The sequence below is a fragment of the Buteo buteo genome, chromosome 25 (genome assembly GCF_964188355.1).
Source record: "Buteo buteo chromosome 25, bButBut1.hap1.1, whole genome shotgun sequence".
Classification (NCBI taxonomy): domain Eukaryota; kingdom Metazoa; phylum Chordata; class Aves; order Accipitriformes; family Accipitridae; genus Buteo; species Buteo buteo.
The window spans coordinates 6,453,186-6,476,779 of record NC_134195.1 but is presented as its reverse complement, the minus strand read 5'-3'; the positions used below and the strand labels follow the sequence as shown (position 1 = coordinate 6,476,779).

Genomic DNA, 23,594 nt, shown 5'->3' with positions numbered 1-23,594 from the left:
GGGTTTAATCAGCACCGCCTGCCTCCGCCAGGACACCTGCCGGGGCGGGAAGGGGAGGCGGCCCGGCCCGGCCCGGCCCTGACGCGGGGGCACCCAGGTGTGCGAAAGCGGCAGCCGGGGGAGGGTGAGGCCTCGCCGGCAGGAGCCGTCTGAGACGGGGCGAGGGCCGGCAGCCGCGCCGCGGGCTGCCCGGGCTTTCTAGGAGACGGCAGCGGGGGCTCCCCCCGCCTCTCTCCGCCCTCACACGACCGGGGCCGGGCCGGCAGCCGGTAGGAAGCAGCCGGGGATTCCCCGGGGCGCCGGTTCCCCCCTTCCCGCCCCGTCCTGAGGGAACCCGGGTGCCCGCCCTCAGCCCGTGAGGGGGACGGCGGGGCTTCCCCTCACAGCCGGGCGGCCGTTTCGCGGCGTGGGCAGCGGGTGAGGGTGGGTGGGTGGAGGACTCCGTGGTAATGCCGGCCGGGTGGGGGGGTGGTGAGGGGCCGTCCCCGAAAGCCGGGGGTGGCCGTGGCGGGGGGGAACGGTTAAGGGTAGCGGGGACCGCTCTTCGTCGGTCGTGATAAAGAGGGCGGGCGGCGTCGGCCAGCTTGGGGTGATCCGGGGGGGTAAATCCGTAGAGAGGCACCGATAGCCGCGCTTGGCGCCCGTGTCCCGTTTTTTGGGGGGGGCTGGGAGGTGTCTCAGAGGGAGCTGGTGTCTCCTGGGGAAACCGCGGGCTGGGGACAGTTCAGGAGTGGGAGTGGAACCTGCTTCAGAAAGGTCAGCGTTTTCCTCTGCGAGCCGCGGGTGTGACGTGGCTCTCATTTTCTGAGGGAAAGCGTGAAAGTGCCTTTTCTTCGAAGTTCAGTCTCGGCCCCGGGATCTGGTGGGTCCGCTGCCAGCGGCGGGTCACCTCAGAGCGGCTGGGAGAGCGGTTCCGACACCGCCGAGGAGCTACAGCCCCTTCCTTGCAAGTGGATGTTGCCAGGAATACCAAAGAATGTAAAGGAAGAATATTGAAAAAATAATTTCCTGCCGTAGCTGGTGAGGGGTGTCAGCGATTCACGGGAAAAAACGGCGATCGAGATTGTCTCAGCGCTGTAAGTGCATCCCAACGTGGGCCCTAACCCAGCTCTTCAGCACCAGTTAGGTGTGCCTCGACACCAAAGGTATATATGCATTTGCTGTAATCATTCCTCCTAGATCAAAAGTGAGACACTCGATTAAGTCCGCTTGAAGAGGCATGGCGTGCCTTGCAGTTAATAGAAGCTTTTAAGGTAATGTGAATATATATTTTGTTATGATTTAAAATGTTCAGTGGCTCATGTAAAAGAAATGGTGTGATACTCTGAGTTTCTGTCAGTTCTCTCAATTCTGAGAACAGGACTGTTGAATGTTTTAATCTGTCCATGTTCTTGAATAAGGCATTCAAAGAAAACGTGCCACAAGTGTGCAAAAATTAGTGAAAGCTGTGATTCTTCAAAGTTCTGCTGAGACTAGTTTGTTTTTTTAATGGAGTAGATCAACTTTGAAAAGACTAGACAGCAGAGGACAAAGTGGCTGTAACAATTTAATGACAGATTTTAATGAGAATTATGCTTTACTGTGTGCTATGATGGATGCTGTAATTGCAATTCAGGTGCAGGCATCATTGAAGACGTCTTTCAGAAACTTGTCTTTTTTTTAATCTTAAATTGATACAAATATTTCTTTTCAGAGTGAAACTTTATGGACATGGCCTCAGATACATGGAATTTTTTCCCCTCTGGAAAATTTGGGCAAAGATAATTCCAGCTGAATTCTGTCCTGAGTGGTAAAGCTCCACAGGTCGATTGTAGGCTCAAGATGTGGACAAAATGTCTGGGAAAAGGGAGAAATTCAGCTGTTTATCATGGTGGAATGCGGTAGGAAAAACATATGCACTTGACTCTGCAGACATATGTTTGTTATTTTCATCATGAATTATGTGAATGCATGCACAGAACAGAGCCTAATTTTCTGTTGGGTATACCTTTCATAGAAATGGAAGTTTTTTTGTTGTGAAAAGTCAGAGACGAGAAGGAGTCTCCTCAGAGCAGTTCATGTGTATGGTTTACACAGGGCTATATATATTTCCAGGTCTTCAGTGTTGGCAAAAGGGCAAGTTACAATTTAAATAGAACACTGAATTTATAGAGAAGCAGGATTCTGAAAGATTTTCCTTCAGAATGTGGCAAAATACTACTGCTGCATCTACTGCTGGGGCAAAAAACTGCTTAAGAGAGCATGTGTGAGACAGAACACTAGAGTAAGGTAATGCTGTAACGGAACAGCCTATGAAAAAACAGCAATTCAGAGAAGTCGTAAAAAAAAAAAAAAAACAACAAACAAACCTGTTCATTAAGTGGAGTCTATTCAGTCCTGTTTTCTCTTTAAATTATTTTCATTATAATATTTTCATCTTCTTCAAAGTTGAAAACCAGAGATTTTAAGAATTACTGTTCATCACAATTAGTGAAGAAAGTTGGAGCTTTTGTGCTAACACACATAAACCTCCTGCAGTGATTTTAAAGTTTTGTGTCTTTCTTTTTATGCTCTGCATTCTTGATGGGACTCATTCCGTGTTACAGCTGGGCAAGAAAAGACCTGCCTAGTAATTTGAGCGGAAATTTGCAATGAGGGAGGAGGCAAGTGGAGGGGAGGAAGGAAGAAAGCAGGCACTGCAAGAAGCAATGTGGATGACTCAATATATGGCACGCTTCTGAGTCAGTTTGGTGAAGTAAGACACAGCAGCTGGAAGTGTCGTCTTTGACTATTGTGGAAATTGGTGATCAGCTAAAGATTCTTCACAACAGGGATGGGGTTCTCCTATTCATCCTTCAGTTAGAATAATTGCATTTGTCCTTTCGCAGTGCTGTAAAAACTGTGGTAGGCTGAACAGAAAAAAAGTAGTAAGGCAGGCCAAGTTAAGGAACAACTTATCAGAGGCATGCAGCTAACAGATCCTTCTCCAGACACGTTAGGGATAAGAAGAGTCCTGAGAGCCAATAGATTATTCAGGTATAAAAACCCCCTTTGGGATGGGCTATGGGAAGATACGAACATAGCAAGGGGAAAAAAGTTGTTTTTGCATTTGTATTCTTCTTGGAAGAGCATGGATTTTAGTGCCAATACCTTTTCTTATGGCTGATCTTCCATGTAAGGATCTGTCTCAAATTGAAAAGTCAGTAAAAGGCAGTAATAGAACAAAATGATCTGTAAAAAAGCATCACAACTGGCTGGTACTCACTCTTGTGTTCTCTTGTTGTAAATGTCTTATTTAAAGCAGCTTTGGGACTGAAAGATCAGAAAGTGATAAATTTTTTTTTTTTTTTTTTATTCTCCCCAAGTGAGCAAAAGAGAGCCAGGAAAGTAGAGACCAGTGAGCCTGGTATCTGCAGCAGGCAGCCAGGTAGAAACTGCTTTAAAGAATGGAACCAGTGGAAATGAAGATAAATTAGGCAGGGAAGGAGTCAACAGTGACTCTTGTAAAGGGAAGTCATGGCTTTCAAATACTAGAAGCGTGTTAGAATTGTACACATGTATGTGAATATGCTGGATACAGGAGACATGGTTGATACAATCTGCCTTAATTTCCAAAAGGCATTCAACAGAGGCTGTCAATGAAGCCAGACCGCCATAATATATTTATTCTCACACGTATAAGTAAGTAGGTAAAAGATAAATGCTCAATTTTTCAGGTGGAGGAAGATCACTACTGGAGTCCCAAACAACTCTCTTCTGCTCAGTGTGTATTTTTAATGATCTGGACAGAGGGGAACCATTGTAGTGGCAGAATTTGCCCACAATACAGAGCTATTCAGGCTAGAATACAGAGGTGTTAGTTGCAAAGAGTGGCAGAAGGATGTCATGATAGACTGCATAATAATAGCAGAATAAATCTGTTGTAGATAAGCACAAAGAAAATTTTAAATGAAAAGATATGGGCAAATCCTAACATGTGCTCAGTGGCTGACTGGGTTTACCTGATTTTTGACACTCAGTGATGAGGTCTTGGGATTTTACTACATAGGCTCATGGAAATATCAGGTCAATACTCAGTAGTACTCAAAGAACAAATAGATTATTAGAAATGATTAGGAAATTATGGGAAAAACCCCCCAGAAAAAATTTCATTGTTTTAGTTTATAAATCCGTAGTGCACCTATGTTTTGAAGGCTGTATGCAAGTTCTGTTCTACCCTCCCCACCTCAGACAAGCTGTAGCATAACTGGAGATGGTAAGAAGAGGGTGGCAAAGATGATCAGAAAAATGAAATCAGATTCCATCTAAGGGACAATTAGAGAGACTAAGACTGTAGCTTGGGAAAGCAAGAACTGGGGAGGAGTGTTCTAGAGATGTAAAAAATCCTGAGTGCTTGACAAGCTGAATAGGAAATGTTCACTCATTTTTTTTCTTCTGGTGTAATAATTAGGAGCTGTCAGGTAAAACAAGCAGGTAACAGGCTCAAAACAAGCCAAAGACCATTCCTATATTTCCTGCATCCTGTATTAACTGTGTAATGCAAACATTGACTTTAAATTGTGGAAGTTTATATTGGAAACCACTAATTGAAGGTTTTCTTTCCATTTCTGCAGGGAAACATGACAGCAAAACCATTGGTTTTGTGTAATATCACAACAGCATTTCTGTCTTTAATTATTGCAGGTAAGTTTACTGGTGGCTATGGGAAGTCTTGTTCTGAAACTTATTTTTTCACACAAGTAATACTAATTTTCTGTGAAAATGGCTGTAAAAGTCAAATTTATGTGCATGCCAGTGAGTTCTTTTAAACAATCCTAAAAGCAGGAGCCTGTAAAACATACAGTATGTGCTATTTTATGTGTTGTCATATCACAGAATCATTTAGGTTGGAAGAGAACTCTTGAGATCATCTAGTCCAACTTCCCTGACCCCCCTGCAAGGGTCAGCTAGAGCAGGTTGCCCAGTATCGTGTCCAGTTGGATTGTGAGTATCTCCACAAATGGAGATGCTGTGACCTCTCTGCGCAACTTGTTCCAGTGTTTGATCACCGTCACAGTAAAAAAGTGTTTTCTTGTGTTCAGATGGAATTTTTTGTGTTTCAGTTTGTGGTCATTGCCTCTTGTCCTGTCAGTGGGCAATACTGGTAAAAGTCTAGCTCTTTGTTCTTCATTCCCTCCCATCAGGTATTTATACACATTGGTAAGATCAACCCACACACTCCCCAAGCCTTCTCTTCTCTAGGCTGAACAGTCCCTGCTCTTTCAGCCTCTCTTCATGTGAGAAATGCTCCACTCCCTTAATTGTCTTTGTGGCCCTGTGCTGGACTTTCTCCAGTAAATCCATGTCTCTCTTGTACTGAGGAGCCCAGAATTGGCTGCAGTACTGCAGATGTGGCCTCACCAGTGCTTGAGTAGAGGGGAAGGATCGCCTTCCCCGACCTGCTGGCAGGTCCTGATGCAGCCCAGGACACCATAAGCCTTCTCTGCCATGAGGGAGCATTGGTGGCTCATGGTCAGTTTATTGTCTACCAGGACCCCAATGTTCTTCTCTGCAGATCTGCTTTCCAGCTTAATGGTGTCCAGCCTGTGCTGGCGCTTTGTGTCATTCCTCACCAGATGCAGGCCTTCACACTTCCCTGTGCTGAAATTCTTGAGGTTCCTGTTAGCCCACTTCTCCAGCCTGTCAAGGTCTGTCTGCAAGGCAGCACAACTCTCTGGTGTATAAACTGATGAACTGAGTTGTAGTTTTAACTTTACAGTGTGTCCTTAGGATTTTTCCATATTGGAAAATACAGCCATTTGACAATAATATAACATCTAGATTTTTGTAAAATTGCTAGGCTACTGGGTTGCAACTGCTTGTTTCTGCCCTTCAGCTGTTAATCAACAATCCAGTTCATGATCAAAACATGTCAGATGGTTCAGATGAGTTGCTATCATAATCCTATCATTCTACCTGGAATCTTGCAGCAGTGCCAGACTGTTAAAAGAAAAACTTCATTAATTTAGTTTCCTTGAGTTTCTAGAAAGCTAGGTTGGAAATAGTTTGGTTCTGGTTTGGTTTTGGGTTTTTTTGCCCATGGACAGACAAGCTGCAGGGTTCACCAGTCCATTGGATAGTCTGGTTTTTGGCTAAGTAAGTAAACATATGGAAGGGTGATTATTTGGCTGCCCTCCCCCCAGTAACAGAGAGTTCTGTTGTCTGTTTAGTTATGTGTGTACCTTGTAATTTCTTTCCTGCTCCATGGAAATAATGGAGGGCATTGGGAGAGGGGGATTTCAGAGAAACTGAGGCAAGAATCGTGTAAAAAAAAAAAAAATGACACTATTTAAGAATATTAGTGGTTAGTGGCAAAAAAAGGGTTATCCATTCCTGTGGCCACAGCATTTTATAACTGTCAAAGTTATTATGGGGCATTCAATACAGATATCTGAGCAATTCAATGTTTTGATAATTTGGAAAAGATTTATAGTGAGGGGGTGACAACTGTGGATGATACAAAATTATCCTTTGGTGGTTAAAACTAATGCTCACTATGAAGATGATGCCTGGATATTGAAAGGTTTAGTGACAGAATGTCAATAAGTAAAATCAAATGGATATGGAGGTCCTGGAAGGGTCATACATGTATAGCAGAAACATGTATACTGTGTGTGTGTGATGTGAGCATTAAGTCAGTTAATAACCACTTAGGAAAAATGCCACTTTGACATCTCTGGATGCTCTCTGGAAGCATTAGCCCTGTCATCAGTGGTGGTCAGAAAAGCAGAATTTTTGGGAAGCAGTAGAGCAGAAAACAGAAAGCTTCGTTATACTACTCTGTAACCCCATGGTGAATGTGCATCAATTGAACTCTGCAGTTCTGGTCATTCCATCTCAGAAAGACTGTATCAGAAGAGGTAGAGAGATGAGTGACAGTGTTGTCTGATATGGTGTGGCTTCCATAATTAGAAGTCATTAAATGAATGAGGATTTTGACGTAAAGAAAAGAGATGACTGAGGCAAGATGTGATGGAGGTCTATAAAATTGTAAATACCATAGTCTAGGCAGATGAGGGAAAGTTTACTTTGCCATTTCTCATAACAAGAAATACATGATACCCAGAGAAGTGATAAAAGCCAGTGAATGGTTTTTCATGCAAAACATAAGAGGAAAGAAAGAGGCTGAAAGCAAAGTATTAGTCTACTTTTTGTGTCCTACTCTTTTTTCTTACACATTTGCCACTGGTTGTTATCAGAGGCAGGGTTTTGGGCTAGACAGAAACTTATGTGACTCTGTGGCTGTTCTTATATTCTAACAAAACAAGGAATTTTAGATAAATATAATACTGACTGAGGAGTGTGACCATGGTATCCAGAGTTGGTGCCTTTTTTGTCATGTTGATGAAAAAAAAAAAAAAAAAGAAAAAAGAAATCTCATGGTGTTGCTCTTTTCCTGTCTGAATGTCCTTGGGTCAGGAGGAAAGAAAATGAGCTCATTGGTAAGTGCTTGTAATAATTCCTCTCTAAATGCTCACAAAATGAAGGGTTAGTTGAAATTTCCATAAGAAACAATATTTGTGCAACAGCAACTTTAACTTCAGTGTCCTCTTAGGACATTTGGGTACTGAAAACATAGTCTGTCTTGAAGACTTCCTTTGACTACAGTTAAGTGAAGTTAACAAATAAAGACATTAAATGTGAAATTTGTGTGTACATGTGTGTGTTTGTGTACATTCGCATGAAAAACTGGAGAAATACAGGTACTTCAGTAATTTGCATCTGAACTAAAACATACAAATGACAGTCTGCTGCAAATGAAGAGATTCTAGTGAGTGTAAAGTTTGCATTCAAAAACAAGCATTTCATTTCAGTTGCATAACTATATCTGTATATCACTAAGTAGTACTCTCAACTGTAAAGATAAGGGATTATAATTGTGTTTTTAGTAGACAACTTGCGAATGGAAGTGAAAACTCCAATAAACTTTCTAAATGCAATCAAGAAATGAGTTCAGTATATCCTTTTACAGTGTTTGAGGTTTTCTTTAATGTTTATCTCTTTCCTTTAGAGAAATGTGAAGCCTATGATGTGATGTTGAGGCAAAGTCTTGTGCCTGATGGGCAGCCTCTTGCTATTAAATGTTCACTGGAAAAGAGCTTGAAAAGTGAAGACTACAACTTAACATGGTATAAAGTTGGTAACCAGACAGCTGTGCCTAGAGACAAATTTTCTAGAATTCATCAGCAGAATAATTTAATTTGGTTTCTTCCTGCAATGTTAGAAGATTCTGGAGATTATGAATGTGTCATAAGGTGAAAGTTTAAAAAAAATTTATGTTGTTACAGAAATGAGTTGCAAAGGGAATAACTTCTAGAAAGCAAGTAGAATTTGGTGGGTAAGAGACATACTAATAGAGAAGGGAGAGTGCATTCACAAAAACTAACTTTAGGTTGGGGAAAGTAAGTCTATTTTGGGGTGCTTTTTCCTAGTAGGCAAAAGTAAATCTATTAGAGAAACTGTAAACTTCTTGTCCTCTCTTTCTTCTCCAAAAAGAATACCATATATTTTTGAGTTGAAAAATATGCCAAATAGGCTAATTCAATTATGTTATATTAATTGCAGGAATTTGACAAGCTGCAGGAAAGCTTGTACAAAAGTGACAGTTTTTGAGAGGATTGATGGTTTATGCTTAAATGAAAAATTTGCTGTAAAGGAGGTGATATTCACATCATCATCTGCAAAGGTTGTGTGTCCACACTTGGATTATTTCAGGAATGACAAGAATATTCAGCCTGTTCATTGGTATAAGGTGAGAATGCTGTGTTTTGTACTGTCTTATAACTGTCCATTATTTAAAATATAAATCACTAATGTTTGTGCATTGTAGGAGAAAAACTAAAGATTTATTGTAAATGGGAGAAAAATGCTTTTAAAACAAACTGGAAGAGGATTAAGACTGTTTATCTTTTAAAGGTGTATATAGGTTTTTTGATGAACGGAGTAGAAATTCAGCTTAGATGTAGGAGAGACATTGACCCACGTATCCACCAGGTGGCATCTTTTTACCTGCTAGCGAAACACTGTCGTGAATTTCTTTTGTGTGGAAACAGATTTCGTATATTATTTGTGAGAGATGGCATATCCATTATGTGCTCGATATTGTTCCATTAAATAAATTCTATTTCATATTGTTCCTGCTTATTTATAGGCTCATTCTGTTACAAGAACGTAGTGCTTTCTGCAGCATTCCTGCCTCATGCCCATGCAGTCCATATGATACCAAGAGTATTTAAGTACTTAAAAAAAAAAAAAAAAAGTCCAATGATTGAGTGATTCTTAATTAATGAATACTTTTACAAATCCTGACACTTGCATTTCACTTTCTTATTTCTCTGATATTGAAAGTTGTTTTCTATAGGAAATGAACTGGAATATCTTTGAATTAAAAGCTCAGAGCCAAAATGAAGCACACTTTGCTTCTTACTTCCACCACCCTTGCTCTTCCTCAGCCTCTGCAAGGCATCCGTCCTTATGCTGTGGTCTGTTGAAAGTTCAGATTGCATTAAAGAGAGACAAACCATGGAAAGAGATAGTGATATGAATTAACAGAGTTCTTTACACACGTTTAGGACTGCCAGCTGCTGGAAGGGAAAAGGTTTGCCTTCTCAAGCAGGGATCTTATAATTTTCAATGTGACTGTACATGATCAAGGAAACTATACATGTGAAACAACATACACCTACAATGGAAAACAATATAACATTTCACGAGACATCAGTCTGACTGTAGAAGGTAAGTAGATCATGTCACTGTGTTTGTGTTGAGAATGATGACTCCAAAATTTGTCCAAATTTCTAAAGTCTAAAGCTGAAAGACTGAATTTGTGGATAGACTTGCTTAGGGCTACTAGTTTTCACCTAAATATGAGGGAAAAATTGCTGACTGGGAGTTTATATATTTTTGTCTGTCGTTGCTACTGTGTTGAAGATTTGTTCCCTTGTTCAAACTTTTAGTATCTCAAAGCTTTGCTGCCCAGACCAGCTGCCAAGGCCCCTAAACAGGTGCCCTGTAAGGCTTGGTAGGCACAATACTTTCTGCTGTAGCTGCAGCCTCTCTCCTGCCTGTCTGTCTTCTCTCTCTTTTACATTATCCTCTGGATGCAAGAAGAACGAGCTCTACAAGCCCAAACTGTAGCAGTATCCTGACTCTGTATCCTGTCTGTTTCCTTCAAACCTTTGTCTCTTCTGTTTTTGGTTTTAAGCTCCTCAGCACAAGAACTGCTGATCCCTGATACCATGTATCTAGCTCAGTAGACCCTGATTTATGTCAGGGGCCCACCAGCACAACAAAAAAAACCATAAAAGAAGGCCTAGCTGTAAAATGTGAACTCCTTTGCTAGCACAGCATTATGAGACTGATATTGGATCACTGAAAAGGCTGTGCTATATCAACGTGTGAAATACCAATAGTGTTTTTACATTCCAGCTGATGAAAGACATTTTTTCAGGTTTACTAATAGATTGCATACAAATATGTGTGTGTGTGTATATATATATATATGATAATGTCATATGTATATGATGTGGATAAACAAAATACAAGGAACATAAGGTCAGACCAGATGAAATGATCATTCTGGTCTTAAAATCTGCCCCTAGAACTTCTCTCTTAGTGTCATTTCAGCTCCCAGTACTCAGTTGAAACAAAATCATATCACTCCTTTGCTGTAAATGACTGAAGGCAGCTCAGTTGTTTTTAAAGATTCCAGCTGAGCAAGACTACACTAAAATGGGTGATTTGGGGTCCAAGCAATAGTGCAGACCCAGTTTTCAGAAGGGGAAGGGAAAGATATATGTGGGGCAATCCTGTGTGCTTTGCTAAGGGTCTCAAAAGAGATGCTTTATGATTTCTTTTTGTTAATTTGTGCTCTTGGAGAAACTTCCTTGAACTTTGAATATCTGATAGGAAATGTTCTAAAACATCCTATAGCTGCCTGAGACAGCTGGAAATGGTATGTGTCTTCAGTGAGGGACCCTCCAAGCTGGGATTCATTTAGCCATACTGACACATTTCTAATGTAGATGTCTAGATCTCCACATATTGATTGCTCCCCCTTTGTAGCCGGTAGAGAGAAATAAGCTTTCCAGAGTGCCGCATATCAACTTCTAGTGTAAATGTCTAAAGGGGGCCAATGGTGTTGTAATTCCTTATAGATGGCGCTGTGGGAAGAATTGTAAGGTCTTTAACTAGAGTACAGAAATTAAATTTCCCCTTTATAACAGTAAAAGTCTAAAATAGATGAATTGCACTGTAAAAGTAATTGGGTCCAGTTTGTATCTGTTGGGTACTGGGTGACAGGCTATCCAGATTGTAGAGGTGTAATACTGTAGATATTTACCCATATCCTTCTCAGCACCTGTGCATGCAATATTAGAAGATTTTTATGCCATGGAACAGCCAGTCCACCATGAGTGTGTGGAGATTTGTGGCACTACATTTTGAAAGAGGTGGGGCAAAGAATAGTTTAGCTTCAAGTCAGAAGGAATGACTACCTGAGATATGATACTTTCAGTATTGAGTGATGTCTGTTATAAAATTGCTGACAACCTTGCCCACAGGACAGGGTTTTTTTTAGGTTGTAGAGCGTAGAAGAGACTGCAAGTGCCCTAGGTTTTCTGAAAAGCACTTTCTTTCTTTTGGTCAGTGAGCCCACCAAAAAAGCCCCCAGAAATATCTTATCCAAGAAACAACTCAATTGAAGTGGAACTTGGTAAGTAGTTTTCTTTTATAAGGAAATATGATTTTGTATCCTAGTGAAAACTTCTACTCAAGGAGTGCCATATTCTGTGTTTTCTTGTTTTTGTTTTTTGACAAAAACTAGTTCAGTGACCAGCTCGGTTTCTCTATGTTGATCTCCTGAAGGAGGAATGTTTGGGGGTGAGAGGGAAAGAGACAAGACATGTTGCTTACAAAGTCCTAGGAAAATTTCTCAGATACGAAGAAAATTGTAGGGAACTCAAGTGATTCTCTGTCACATCTATTGCTTTCCATAACTCTGAAATAGATCCTAAGAACAGATCCATCTTTGAATCTGCAGGGAAAGTGATGCCCCAGAGAGAGGCATCTTCTTCCTGGATTTAGCTTCTTCCCTCCTACTAGGCTCTTTATGAACCTGAAGATCACTGCGTATATAGACCCTCTGTTAGAGTAACTTTTCTGAAAGGGTGTGGGACCATCCTTAGCTGGTCTGTGTGGGAATCTGTGAACAGAATTGTATAGACCTTAATTAGATTACGGAAATTAACTTTTCACTTTGTACCATAATTTTATAGGCTCACAGGTTACAGTGGATTGCAATACAACAGGTGCTGATGGGTATGAGGTGTTTTGGACAGGCAACGGTGTGTATATGAGCAGAATTTTTGCAAGTCCCTATGAGTAAGTATATTTTCAGATTAGAAAATGCTGTGTTGGCAACCCAAGTAGAACTTTCTCTCTTCGACATTAAAATATTTAGCAATGTTTTTCACTTGCTTAGATAGCTTCCTTTTTAAAAACTCTTTAACTCCTGCTTACTCCAGTTCACTTCCTGCTTTGAAGTAGAAACTTGAAACTTAGGAGTCGCATGGCCTTCACATGTGATTGTGCTCTTTTTGATCTTTGTAAAAATCTGTCTTAATTTTCAACCTTGGGAAAAGGTGTTTTATAAACTTACAGTTGCTGTTGTCATTTTATTAGTGTTATCATTATTAGTTTCTTCTTTTCTGTTCTATTAAACTGTTCTTATCTCAACCCACGAGTTTTACTTCTTTTCCTGATTTTCTCCCTCATCCCACTTGGCGGGGGGGGGGGGAGTGAGCAAGCAGCTGCGTAGTGCTTAGTTGCTGGCTGGGGTTAAACCATGACACAGTCTCATAATTGTAATACAGTTTCTATTGAGCAGGCTCTGGCCTGGCAGAGACTTCTTTTAGTTGGATCAAGCATGTCTAAGCACATGATCTTCAGACTGTCTCTTTCCTCTGCATTTTCCTTTCCCCTCATGTCTGCCTCTCTGAAAGGTTTCAAGAGGTCAAACCATGCTTTACAGGAGTAATTGAGACTTCCAGGTTTAAGAGCCCTGAGTTAGAGAAATGTAACTGAGATCAGCTGAAGAGCTATAATAGCAGACTTTGTTGAGGACATTTGTACTGAAGCTTAGTGGGGTGAGAGGAGAAAAGGGAGATGGATTTCCAGTGATGAGTTGGGGTTTGGGAGGAAAATGGACCTGGACTGAGTAAAGCATGAAAAAGGCAACTGGGAGATATGGTGAGGGTGAAAAGCAGGTTAAATGGAGTTAGGAGGGAAGAAAGTAGACCTGACTTGAAAAAGCAACTAAAATTGGAGCAGAAGGCAACCTGAAAGTTTCTTAGGTGTGAGAGGTTGGGAAGTAAAAATTGCAGGTTTTTTGTCAGCCCTCATCTCATGGTAGTGCTAGGAAGAAAAAATGTGATCATTTTTGTGACTTCTCAAGCACTATCTATGACTAAAAAACTGATGAAGAAATGAGAATGATATCTTCAAAGTAAGAATATAGTTGTGGGAAACAGGTCTTATCATAAAACAGTGGGGGAAATAAAATGCTGAATTCTTTGAGTGCTCACCAAGAGAAAACCCTATACAAAAGTAATATATTGTAGTGTCAGAAGGAATTGCAGTGCCATAAACAACTGGGCCATAATGCAGAGGCACGCAGTCACTGAACTGATACCATAAAAGCAGTGTTATTTTTTGTACTTCCTAGCACTTACGTAGTTGTCTTTGCACCCATTAGTCATTGGTTGCATTAGTGATGTTGATTCATTTGTTCCTTGTACAATGTATAGGGGATAGTCTGTGTCTCTTAATGGTGCAGCCTGACACTGTAGCTGTTACAAGTCTGTTCTGATCTGTGGGGTGAAGCAGCAGTTTAGACTCCACTCCCTGCAGCTGGAATCACACTGTGAGTTGGTGTTGTCTGCTGCAGGCTCACCACCTTTGATGTCTTCCCTGTCCCAGATCTGCTCACCGCAAGATGATGCCCTTGTACCAGGGCCTCTTTTTGTGTCATACCACATTGTGGAGTTTCTCTCTCTTCACCTACTCTTACAGGGGCTGGGAAGTCCATAACAAGGGTTTGCTTAGGTTTGTAAAGTGTATTTTTGTACTTCAGCCTATAGAAACCTTATATTCCTTTGGGGAACACAGCTTCAGGTAAGATAATGTCTTGATGTTTTCCAGTGTCTATGCTAAATGTCAATTAAAGGCCCGACTCTTGTTTGGGTTTCCTTCATATAATGTGATTGCTCATCTATTCTGAAGTGTGGTTGATGTTTGCAGATGGAAACACCCATTGTCATGCTGGAGCTGTTAGTGATGAAGCCATTCCAGAAAGGGCTGTGGTTTTATGGCTCTATTTGTCGCCTTTTGGATAGGGAGGAAACTTCTTACGATGGACGCCCTGTGCATTGTGTAAAGTTAATAATTTTGGAAGTTAATAGTGAAGATTATGAACAACCGTTTGTCTGTCAAGCTTCAAATGCCTTTGGGCAGGTTGCATCCTATATTATATTAAAACGCAGAGGTAAGAAATACTGTTATTTTTGAGGCCTGTGTTTATCTTGACTTCCTCAGAAGGGGTTTTGATACCAAATGCTCATATATCATGTTGATAGGAGGCAGGTGGATTAGAGTTTGCAGTATGTATACATGTACCTGTGCATAGGGAAGGCGTCACTGTAGTAGTGTATTTATCATTATTTAAAAAAATAGGTAGATGGAAGTGAGAAATATGATACTCAAATTTGTATTACATTTGTGTGAAAGGAAAGGTTTGGACAAATTTAACATTTAAAATACAGTCTTCTTGTATTTTTGTGCAGTTCCTGATATAAAAAGATGGCTGACTGGAGGACTTGTCTCTTTGTTAATTTTAACATTTATTACTTCAATAATCTACAAGATTTTCAAGATTGACTTGGTGCTTTGGTACCGTAATTCTGTCTGTGCCTTTGCAAGTAAGGAAGGTATGTAAGTGTGACCAGGTATGTTAGTCTGTAGTATGTTAGCTAGTGTAACTAGCTTATTGATTTTATTTTTTTTTTCCACTTGCTATTACTTCTAAGCAATAATGTGATTATTTAGTAGAATGTATGTGAAATTTCTTTGAGGAATTTTCAGATACACACAAAGATATTTTGGGGGGGATTTTTTTCAGTCATATGGGTAAAATACAAAATCATAGTTGAGTTAATAAACACTGCATAATGTTGAAGGCAGTCATGGTGGGATAGGTCAAAAAGACCTCCAGGTTATTGCCAAATTAGCATGTTGCTTTTTGCTTTTCTGTAAAGTAGTTTCTTTACATGTAGATTTATGGTCACTCTGATGATGATCAATAGGTGTCAGCAGAGGTACATCCTGTAAACTAGCTGTTTAAAGACGTGCATTAAATATTTATATTGAAAATCAGACTCTCATTTTCTCAGAGATTAATTTTGTTAGTTTTCTTTTTTTTCCAACTTCTTTTACTCAACACTTTTCTTTCAGTCCTGTCAGTTATGATGTTTACATGCCAAAGAGAAAAAATGCTACTAGTTCTCTATTATGTGATTCTTATGTGTTTTGATTGCTGTAGTGTAGACAAATACATTGGATAGGTATGAAAAAATTGGAATAAGTGCAACATTATAGATATTATGCATGGCAGTGCTCAGAATTAGACTGTCTGAAGTTCCCCATAGCTTGAAAGTAAATGGATTATGTGCATTGAGGTAGTTAATGTTTCCTCATGGCTGTTCTAAATGTTTTCACAGAAAAGTAATTTCAACTTCTGGTTAAAATTTCAGTTTTCCCAGAACACTTTAATAGAGTTCTAATTAAAAAAAACAAAAACAAAACAAACAAACAAACAAAGAAACTTGAGCTAAACTTAACTTGTTGAGTTAAATCTGATTTTGATTTGGTTCCTTCATTCCTGTTTATTATGCAGTTTTAACTCTCAAAACACCAGCTGCCTTTTGGCCTTTTCTTCTACCTGCATTTCCCCCACAAAAATATTACGAGAAAGAATTGCCATCTTCCACCTTCTCTTGTGGTTAGTCAGAAGTGGAGATAACTGCTGTTGAGTTTGTTTCAGGAGAGGTAGTGAAGAATGTCCTGCAACAGGACACTTTCTTAATGTCCTGGCACCTCTGGGGTTGGGGGCTCCTTCCTCAGTTCCCAGGTCCTGCATCCAGCTCACTTGCTGGCACATCCATCCCCATGATGAGAAAAGAAGTCTGGTTTTGTGGCTGATGATCTTTCTTTTGATTTGTAGAGCATTTTAGTGCTTTGACATCATTCAGTCAGATAGGTGAATCAGCCTCCCATTACTTATTTTAAACAGTCAAAAATGGAACCTTGCAATAAAGGCATGTTGCTGATTTTTAGTTTTTTAATAGAAACATTTGTGTTTGTTTTAGATGGGAAAATCTACGATGCATATGTCCTGTACACAAAAAGCAGTGGAGGTAGAAGTTTCTATCGTCTGGAAACCTTTGTTCATAGCGTACTCCCTGATGTTTTAGAACAACAATGTGGATATAATCTCTTCATATTAGGAAGGGATGATTTACTGGGAGAAGGTATGCTTTAAAGAGTAGAGTTATTAGGTTGTCTTTTGGCATATTGTTCTCAGGTTAGAAGATTATATATACAATTAAAAAATGCCTATTTTTGGAAAACAAAGCTGTATTTGTTTTTAATGGATAATTTGTCCATTTGTCCAATGGACAATTTTTTTATTTTGAAATTTTTTGGTTTCTTACCAAAAATTCTGTTTTGATGTTATGAGTATCTGCACTTTTTGTAGTGATGAACAAAGGAGGATTCAGAAGCATTAATATTGTTGAGGTTTTTTGAACAATATCTGCAGCTGGGGACTGAAGAAAACAATTTTTATCAGTAATTTCATCCAATGGATCATGAATCATGAATGATAGTGTGGAGATCTTAAACTAGTCCTCTGAGCTAGCCACTTCTCCATATATATGCAATTTTAAAATTAAGAAATATTTTACATCAGTTGTAACGTTTCTATGCAAACTTTGATTGTTCCTTCATTACTTATAGCTGTGGTCAGTGTTACTGATGAAACCCTTAAGCAAAGCAGAAGACTGATGATTATTTTGGGATCAGAAACATCTAGTTGCTGCCTGTTTCAAGGCACCTCTGAACAACAACTAGCTATGTATAATGCTCTCATCCATGATGGGATTCAAGTGATTCTTATAGAAATGGATGAAATACAGGACTACACAAGCATGCCGGAATCAATCAGATACATTAAGCAAAAACATGGAGCTATCCAATGGAAAGGGGACTTCTCAGAGAAATCTTGTTCAGCAAATACAAGATTCTGGAAAAATGTGCGCTATCAAATGCCATCCAAGAAAAAGGTATCTTATTCTGAAGTATATTTGTTGCCCCTAACTTTGAAGAATTCTGCAGCAAAGGGAAGTTAAGATGCACTTATGAAAATAATACTGAGAAGGTAATTCTGAAATGTGGGGGTTTTTTACACAAATTCTTTATAATATAAAGTAAATGTTTTCTTCAAGGAGTAAAAACTACTCATACTTTCCCCAAATTACACCCTAAAAGAAAAACTCTGTGCAACTTTATTTCTGTTCTGGGTTTTGGATAATGAAACAAGTTGTTGTGTTAGTCTCACACAGATATGAGAAGTAAACGTTGCTGATGCTGGTAGACTATTAAATAGTCATGGTCCACATAAATGTAATATCCACTGAAGAAGCAGCTGTGAAGTCCATTTTTTAAAAATTTAATTTGCAGTTGATAAATCAAAAATCTGTTTCTGTCGTCAGCATTTTCCTAGTCATTCTGTTCCTCTTCTTGTTGCCTCTGTGATTGACTTCCTCATTACTGCAAGAATCTGCACTGTGCAAGCTTTGGGGTCCCCTCCCGAGCAACGGGCCTCATCCTTGCTTATTGAAGGAGTTGGGGAAATACATGACATAGTAGATATATTTAAAACTCCTTACAACACTAAATATGTTTCAGCTGAACAAGTGGTGCCAAATGTGTTCAGCAAATGGAATGGAATCCATGGCTTTTTAGATATTTGTTGAATAATTCTGTGATACCTGGTCTGTGGGGTGTTTCTAAACTTAGCCTCTTGAAATGGTCAGGAAACTGAAAATACTTCAGATTTCTTGCAAACTGGAAGCTTTCTAGACTATGCTGCTACTCTGGAAACCAGATGTTCTCATTCCATGTCTCAACTGTGCTAACTACAAGCACAGAAATGTACTGAGAATCTATCAAAGGACTATGCTTGGACTGGGTATCCTGGAGAGTCTGGAAAATGGCCGGTTCTGAAACATGACCAGGTGCTAATGGCAAGAAATAGTATCTTGTCTACTTGTGAAAGAAGAAATTAGAGGCGTGTGGCTATATCAACCTGCTTATGAGTAGCTTGGTATTTCTGGACCCCGATCTGTTGCTCTGTGTTCAACACCATGAGAAAACAATATGCTGCTTCCTTTTCAGGGTGGTCTGAAGTGGCAAGAGTTTTCATGCTCCAGCCTTGAAGAGCGTCATCTGAATGCAAATGTGAATTCTGCTTGCTTTTTTTGTTCTTTTCTGAAGTTAAGTAGGTTCTTACATTATCTTTATTGCCAGGATAGCATCTGTCACTGAATTCCTTTCAGCTGGTTCTCAGAAGTGTGTATGCTGTAGAATATACTCTTCATTGGGCTGTATTGATGGGAGAGGAAGCAAGGTCCAGGAGTGGAACGTGTGTTTAAAGTGAAGAATTTGCAATAGCATTTCATGGTACCTTTTTCTTTGAGAGGATCTAGCAAATAATCCTTACCAAGCAGTGTCTCATTCTGCTGGCTGTGTGGTTCACAGCAGTGTAATTTTCCACAGCCTCCATTGACTAGAGACTTAATTCTGAGATGTCGCCATGAAACCTGAACAGGATAGATCCATCAGATGAGGTACTGTTGTTCTAGTACATGTTGAATCAGTTGTCTTTGGAAATGCATAATGTTTAGGCTGGAACCTTTAAAAAATAAATTTAGGAACTAGAGAGTTTAGATAATCATTATTGTCAATTTTTTACACTGTGTTTAGACTTAGACTTGCTCAGAAAAGTGTGGAAAATTACACTTTCCTTCAAAGATTTTTTTTTCCACTTGTGTTCAAAAACAGAACCCTCTTACTTTCTATGTAGAATGAGAGAAATAACAAAGAAAAGATGTTGAAACTGTGGTAGATTTTTTCGATGTCTTAATTTGATATACTTTGAAATAAAAAAATACCAGTGACTAGGATTTCCAGTACTACAGATAAGTACATTGATTTGCATGGAGTTGTGCTGGTACTTTTTGTTTATTCTGTGAATGTGCTGTTATGATTTCTGGCTACTTTTTTCATAGTTTTTTTCAGAGGTTTGCTACAATATTCAAGATAAGCACTTTCCTACTAAATGAGACTCCTAAAGACTCTTAAGTGAAGACAGATGATTGTGAGTCAGTATTTATCTACCTGATTCTTTCTTTTAAACAACGACATTTAGTATCATTATGTAGGCATTTTAGTATTCTTATGTGAAAATGAGTGTGGGAGAAAGGTTTCAGTTATTGTGGTTAATTGTTAGCTAACTGCCTGAATGTAGCATGACATAAAGTGGCTTATCCTTTTATCATGGGACTTTATTCTGAGGCTGATCTTTATGTTTTTTTTCCCCTTGGAAACTTTTTTTTTGCAAGTCACATAGGAAAACAGACTATTTTTTTGTGGTACAATAAAAGAAATCCAGTAGAGACCGATGTGCTGATTGGAGGGGGTTTTTTAATAAAGAGCACAAACGATTAGTTGGCTAGAGGTCTGCTTCTGGAAACTTGGTAGCTTCAGAAGGAAAAGGCAAATGCAATGTAATCCATGAAAAAGTATTTGTTCACCACAATGTAGTAGATATATTTCAGTTTTTGTCTATCTATGCTGACAGAGAAGACAGTCTGAATGGTAAGTCTGTGGTGTAAGGTACATTGAAAGCATTCTCTGCACCATTTTTTACTTTCAACCATAACTATATGATATTTACTTCTATTGGCTTGTTCCTGTCAATTTATTTGGCACTCTGGATTGCCCCTTCCCTTTCTTGCCTTGTGATTAACTTGTCTCAAATTTTACAATTCCACTGAGTCTTTTAATCCATACTGTGAGGCTAGTTTTTTCTGGGAGACTTTCCTCCTTTCATAATTTTCCTCCCATATCCCACTTTCTTACCTTTATGGCAGCTAGTGCCAAGAGATGACCTGTTTCAGTTTTAATGTACACAGCTATGACTGTATTAATTAATGGATAGAGGTTTATGTGATGGGGAGGAGCATGTGTTCTGAGCCCAAACCCAGAACAAGTTGTTATAACCTGGTGGAGTCTATGTGGTGGCCCCAGATGGGACAGCCCTGACTGACTTTTTTTCTTTTTTTCCTTTTAATTTACCTCTGTATTGCATCCTAGAAGGCAGAAGAGCAAAAAAAAGTGACTTTGCATTTCCCCTTTATCTTGGTGCCTTGAGCTTCTGCTGGAGGGGGAAACCCATTCACCCTTTTGTTCAGAGGCTCTGGTAGCTTAACTACTATACCTCCTTCTATAGCTGCAGTTAGGTTGAAGATGAAGGAGACAGAATACAGTTAATGTTTATAAAATCTGGGCTAAGGAGAGGCGCTTTTTTCCTAGAAATACTTAAGCTCTACAATGTAATACAGCCTTTAGAATACAGGTAAGTAAAATCAGTGGCTAGCAGCTTTACTCCAGAAGACTCCCAGGTCTCTGATTTAGTCATAGATACTACAACACACGAACACAGAAGCAATAGAGTTTCCTCCTCTCATCCCTACATTCATTATTCCTGAGAGTAAAGGCAAAGTACAGCACTTGTTCTCTTTTAAGATGGGATAATATTAACCAGGACCTGATGCATTTGTTGAGAGAAACTGAACATTAGTCACTAAAAGTGAGCTAGAAAGTAGTACAAACCACTTGTGTCTGCAGCCTGCTGAGGATTTCCCATGTTGAAATCGATTGGAAAAGGAGTCTGATGTCTGCTGGGCATCAGGGGGCACAGTTAAAAAGTGCAGCTCGTGTGTGACTTCCTCTGAGAGGTCACTGTGGCGTTACAGCTGGAGCTAGAGCTCCACTTGGCAATGATGGTGACTATGAGGAGTTGGTATTTCACTCTGAAGAAAGGTAGAAAGCTCACCAAGTCATTAAGGTGAATTTTCTGCTCCAGAAATGTTGGGTTTGAATTGCTGCTCCAGATCATATGACTTAGGTAAGTTCTTTTTCTGGTTCGTTTTTGCCCCCAGCCACTGATATGATCTTCCCTAAATTTTTTTTGAGCACAACAGTGGCTGTAGTAGAAGGGCAGTTTTGAACACTGTCTCATTAGATTTTTTTTTCTTTCACTAAGCAGTTTCCCTGATGGGCTTTATTTCTATTGGCAATTATTAAAACCTGTGTTCTCTCCGTTATCTCACCAGCAATATGTATCAGGGGAGTGCTTCCTTTTCCTACATTGTCCATGGTAACACACCCCAGTGCTGCCTCATCTCTCCACCAGTCTCTAATGCTGATTTTGATCTTTTGCACTTTCTTGCTCAGTTTATTTACTCTGAATACACACAAATTCCCTGAAAAATGGAAGGGCCACATTCAAGGCCTTCAGAAGATATTTTTTCTCTCTTTGAACACATTGTTTCTAATACCCATACTGTTTGTTTGTTTTGGTTTCTATTTTTCAAATATACATAACTGTTTCTTCTGTGCCATGGAAGTGGGTGACTTGGACAAGCAGTTGGATTTGGAAAGAAATTCGAGTTATCTACGCTTGTCCTACCTCTCACTCCTAGGGAAGCACACTCAGACTGTATCAACTAGGTCTGTACCTTCTGGGTAAGGTGTGCCACAACCACATCATTTCAAATGGAGCATAGGAGAAGTGGCAGGACAAATGCATCTTTGTAGGAGTAAAGAAGTTACAGACATGTAAAGCAGGCTATAAATCCTCCCATTTCTGAAATGGTGAATAAGCAGGGCATTTGGGAGTTACAAAGAAGAAGATTCATCTGTCCCTTTAAAACAGAAAAAAAATTGGCAGTTAACTCCCCTACATATTGCCTACAGGAACAAATAGTGAAAAAGCTAAAGAGCTGTCTTGACAGGGACACTCGCAGTGGGAAAGAACTTGTGTGCCATATGTCCCCCTGCCATCTGTGTATGCTCTCTTCTGGGTCGTGACATCTGGTTCTGCTTGATATCTGGCTCCGATTCCTGTATTTTTAGAGTAAACGGGACTTGATTCTCTTCAGAGACTGAAGAGAACAGACCACATGCTGACTTCTTCAAGAAAAGCCAAGTTTTTCATAAAAGTATGTCTCCTCAGCCTAGATCTGAATGGCTTGGTACATGTATGTATTTAAATGAGCCAAGGATGTGCCAGCACCGTCTGCTGTCACTTTTTAAAAACTGCTAACTTTGGTGTGTTTGACATTTTTGGAGGGTTGGGCCATAAAGTTAGTTGAGTACCTAAATTAGGAGACGAATTGGCTTATTATTGAGGAAAGGATCACGTCCAAGAGAGCAGACAACTGAGGATGGGAAAAGATCAGGGGTCCCAGGGTGAGGGTTGGTGAGAGAATAGTAACATCTGCCATAGGAAGTGGCTGCAGGGATCCCGAAACCCCACAGCAGTGAGCTGCACTGGCGTTGCACTGTGTAATGCCTCCACCTACTGATGCCTGAGACTGAAGCTCTCCCCTTTTAAAAAAAGCCACTCTGTTTACATAAGATCATAACAAAGTTCTGTTGCTAATAATGCCAAGCCACAACAGTAAAAAAACAAACCAAAACACCAAAAGGGAGTCAAAAAAGAAGATATTCTGATGACTGCTGTTCTGAATTATACTGTAATTATTATTTTTAGTGCTTTCCCCATGTTGTTTCTCAGTTGTAGGAACTAGCAGGGAGTTTAGTGGAAAATTAGATTTTTGGCCTTTGAGTCTGTACATCTGTTAATTCAGTGCCTCAGAATAATTGGGAAATGGGGAGGAGTTGTCCTCTGTAGAGCTGCGTTTCTTTATCAGCCTCCAGCATATGTCAGTTAGATCTGACTGCTTTATGTTGAGCAACACTTCACATTGATTATTCCAAGAAAAAGACTATGAATGGAGACCATTTCATCTGGGAGCTGCATTCCAGCAAATCAGCCATGCATGATGTCTGGAGAACCGTTACCAGCTGTGTGCTCCCCAGGCAATTGACAGTCCCACAGCTCACTTGACATGGTGAAGTATGGAGAATTTGTGCCTAATTTAACTGTCTAGCCCACTCAGCTGGGAACAAATGGATCCAATGGTCACATGGTGAGAAAATCTTGGAGTCTAGGATGCTGAAGTGTTTGTAGGACCCCAGTACCCAGAGGGACAGTAGGCAAGATTCAGTAGTCCTGGAGTCCTTGAAGAATTGCCTCTGGGCTGCCATCAGAGAGGAGCAGTCAGGTGCATCACGAAGACCATCTGAAACTGAATGTCACAATGTTCCTGAGA

The 23,594-nt window shown here is 39.9% G+C and overlaps 1 protein-coding gene across 5 annotated transcripts in view; it reads left to right on the top strand.

Moving 5' to 3' along the window:
* Positions 1-383: 383 nt before the first annotated feature.
* LOC142044710 (interleukin-1 receptor type 1-like) overlaps positions 384-23,594 on the top strand; it is a 38,727-nt gene continuing 15,516 nt past the window's right edge. Inside the window, exons 1-14 of one of the 5 annotated variants that reach the window (XM_075057420.1) lie at positions 724-1,076; positions 1,180-1,253; positions 1,694-1,880; positions 2,586-2,734; positions 4,593-4,662; positions 8,030-8,273; positions 8,584-8,770; positions 9,591-9,753; positions 11,666-11,731; positions 12,294-12,399; positions 14,412-14,560; positions 14,859-15,002; positions 16,440-16,601; positions 17,089-19,826. In XM_075057420.1, the coding sequence (XP_074913521.1) occupies positions 4,599-4,662; positions 8,030-8,273; positions 8,584-8,770; positions 9,591-9,753; positions 11,666-11,731; positions 12,294-12,399; positions 14,412-14,560; positions 14,859-15,002; positions 16,440-16,601; positions 17,089-17,480 (1,677 nt within the window). In that variant the 5' untranslated portion in view covers positions 724-1,076; positions 1,180-1,253; positions 1,694-1,880; positions 2,586-2,734; positions 4,593-4,598 and the 3' untranslated portion in view covers positions 17,481-19,826. Of the gene's footprint in view, positions 418-723; positions 1,146-1,179; positions 1,254-1,693; positions 1,881-2,585; positions 2,735-4,592; positions 4,663-8,029; positions 8,274-8,583; positions 8,771-9,590; positions 9,754-11,665; positions 11,732-12,293; positions 12,400-14,411; positions 14,561-14,858; positions 15,003-16,439; positions 16,602-17,088; positions 19,827-23,594 lie in introns of those variants that run through there. The other 4 variants (XM_075057419.1, XM_075057418.1, XM_075057421.1 and 1 more) reach the window with 4 other exon arrangements.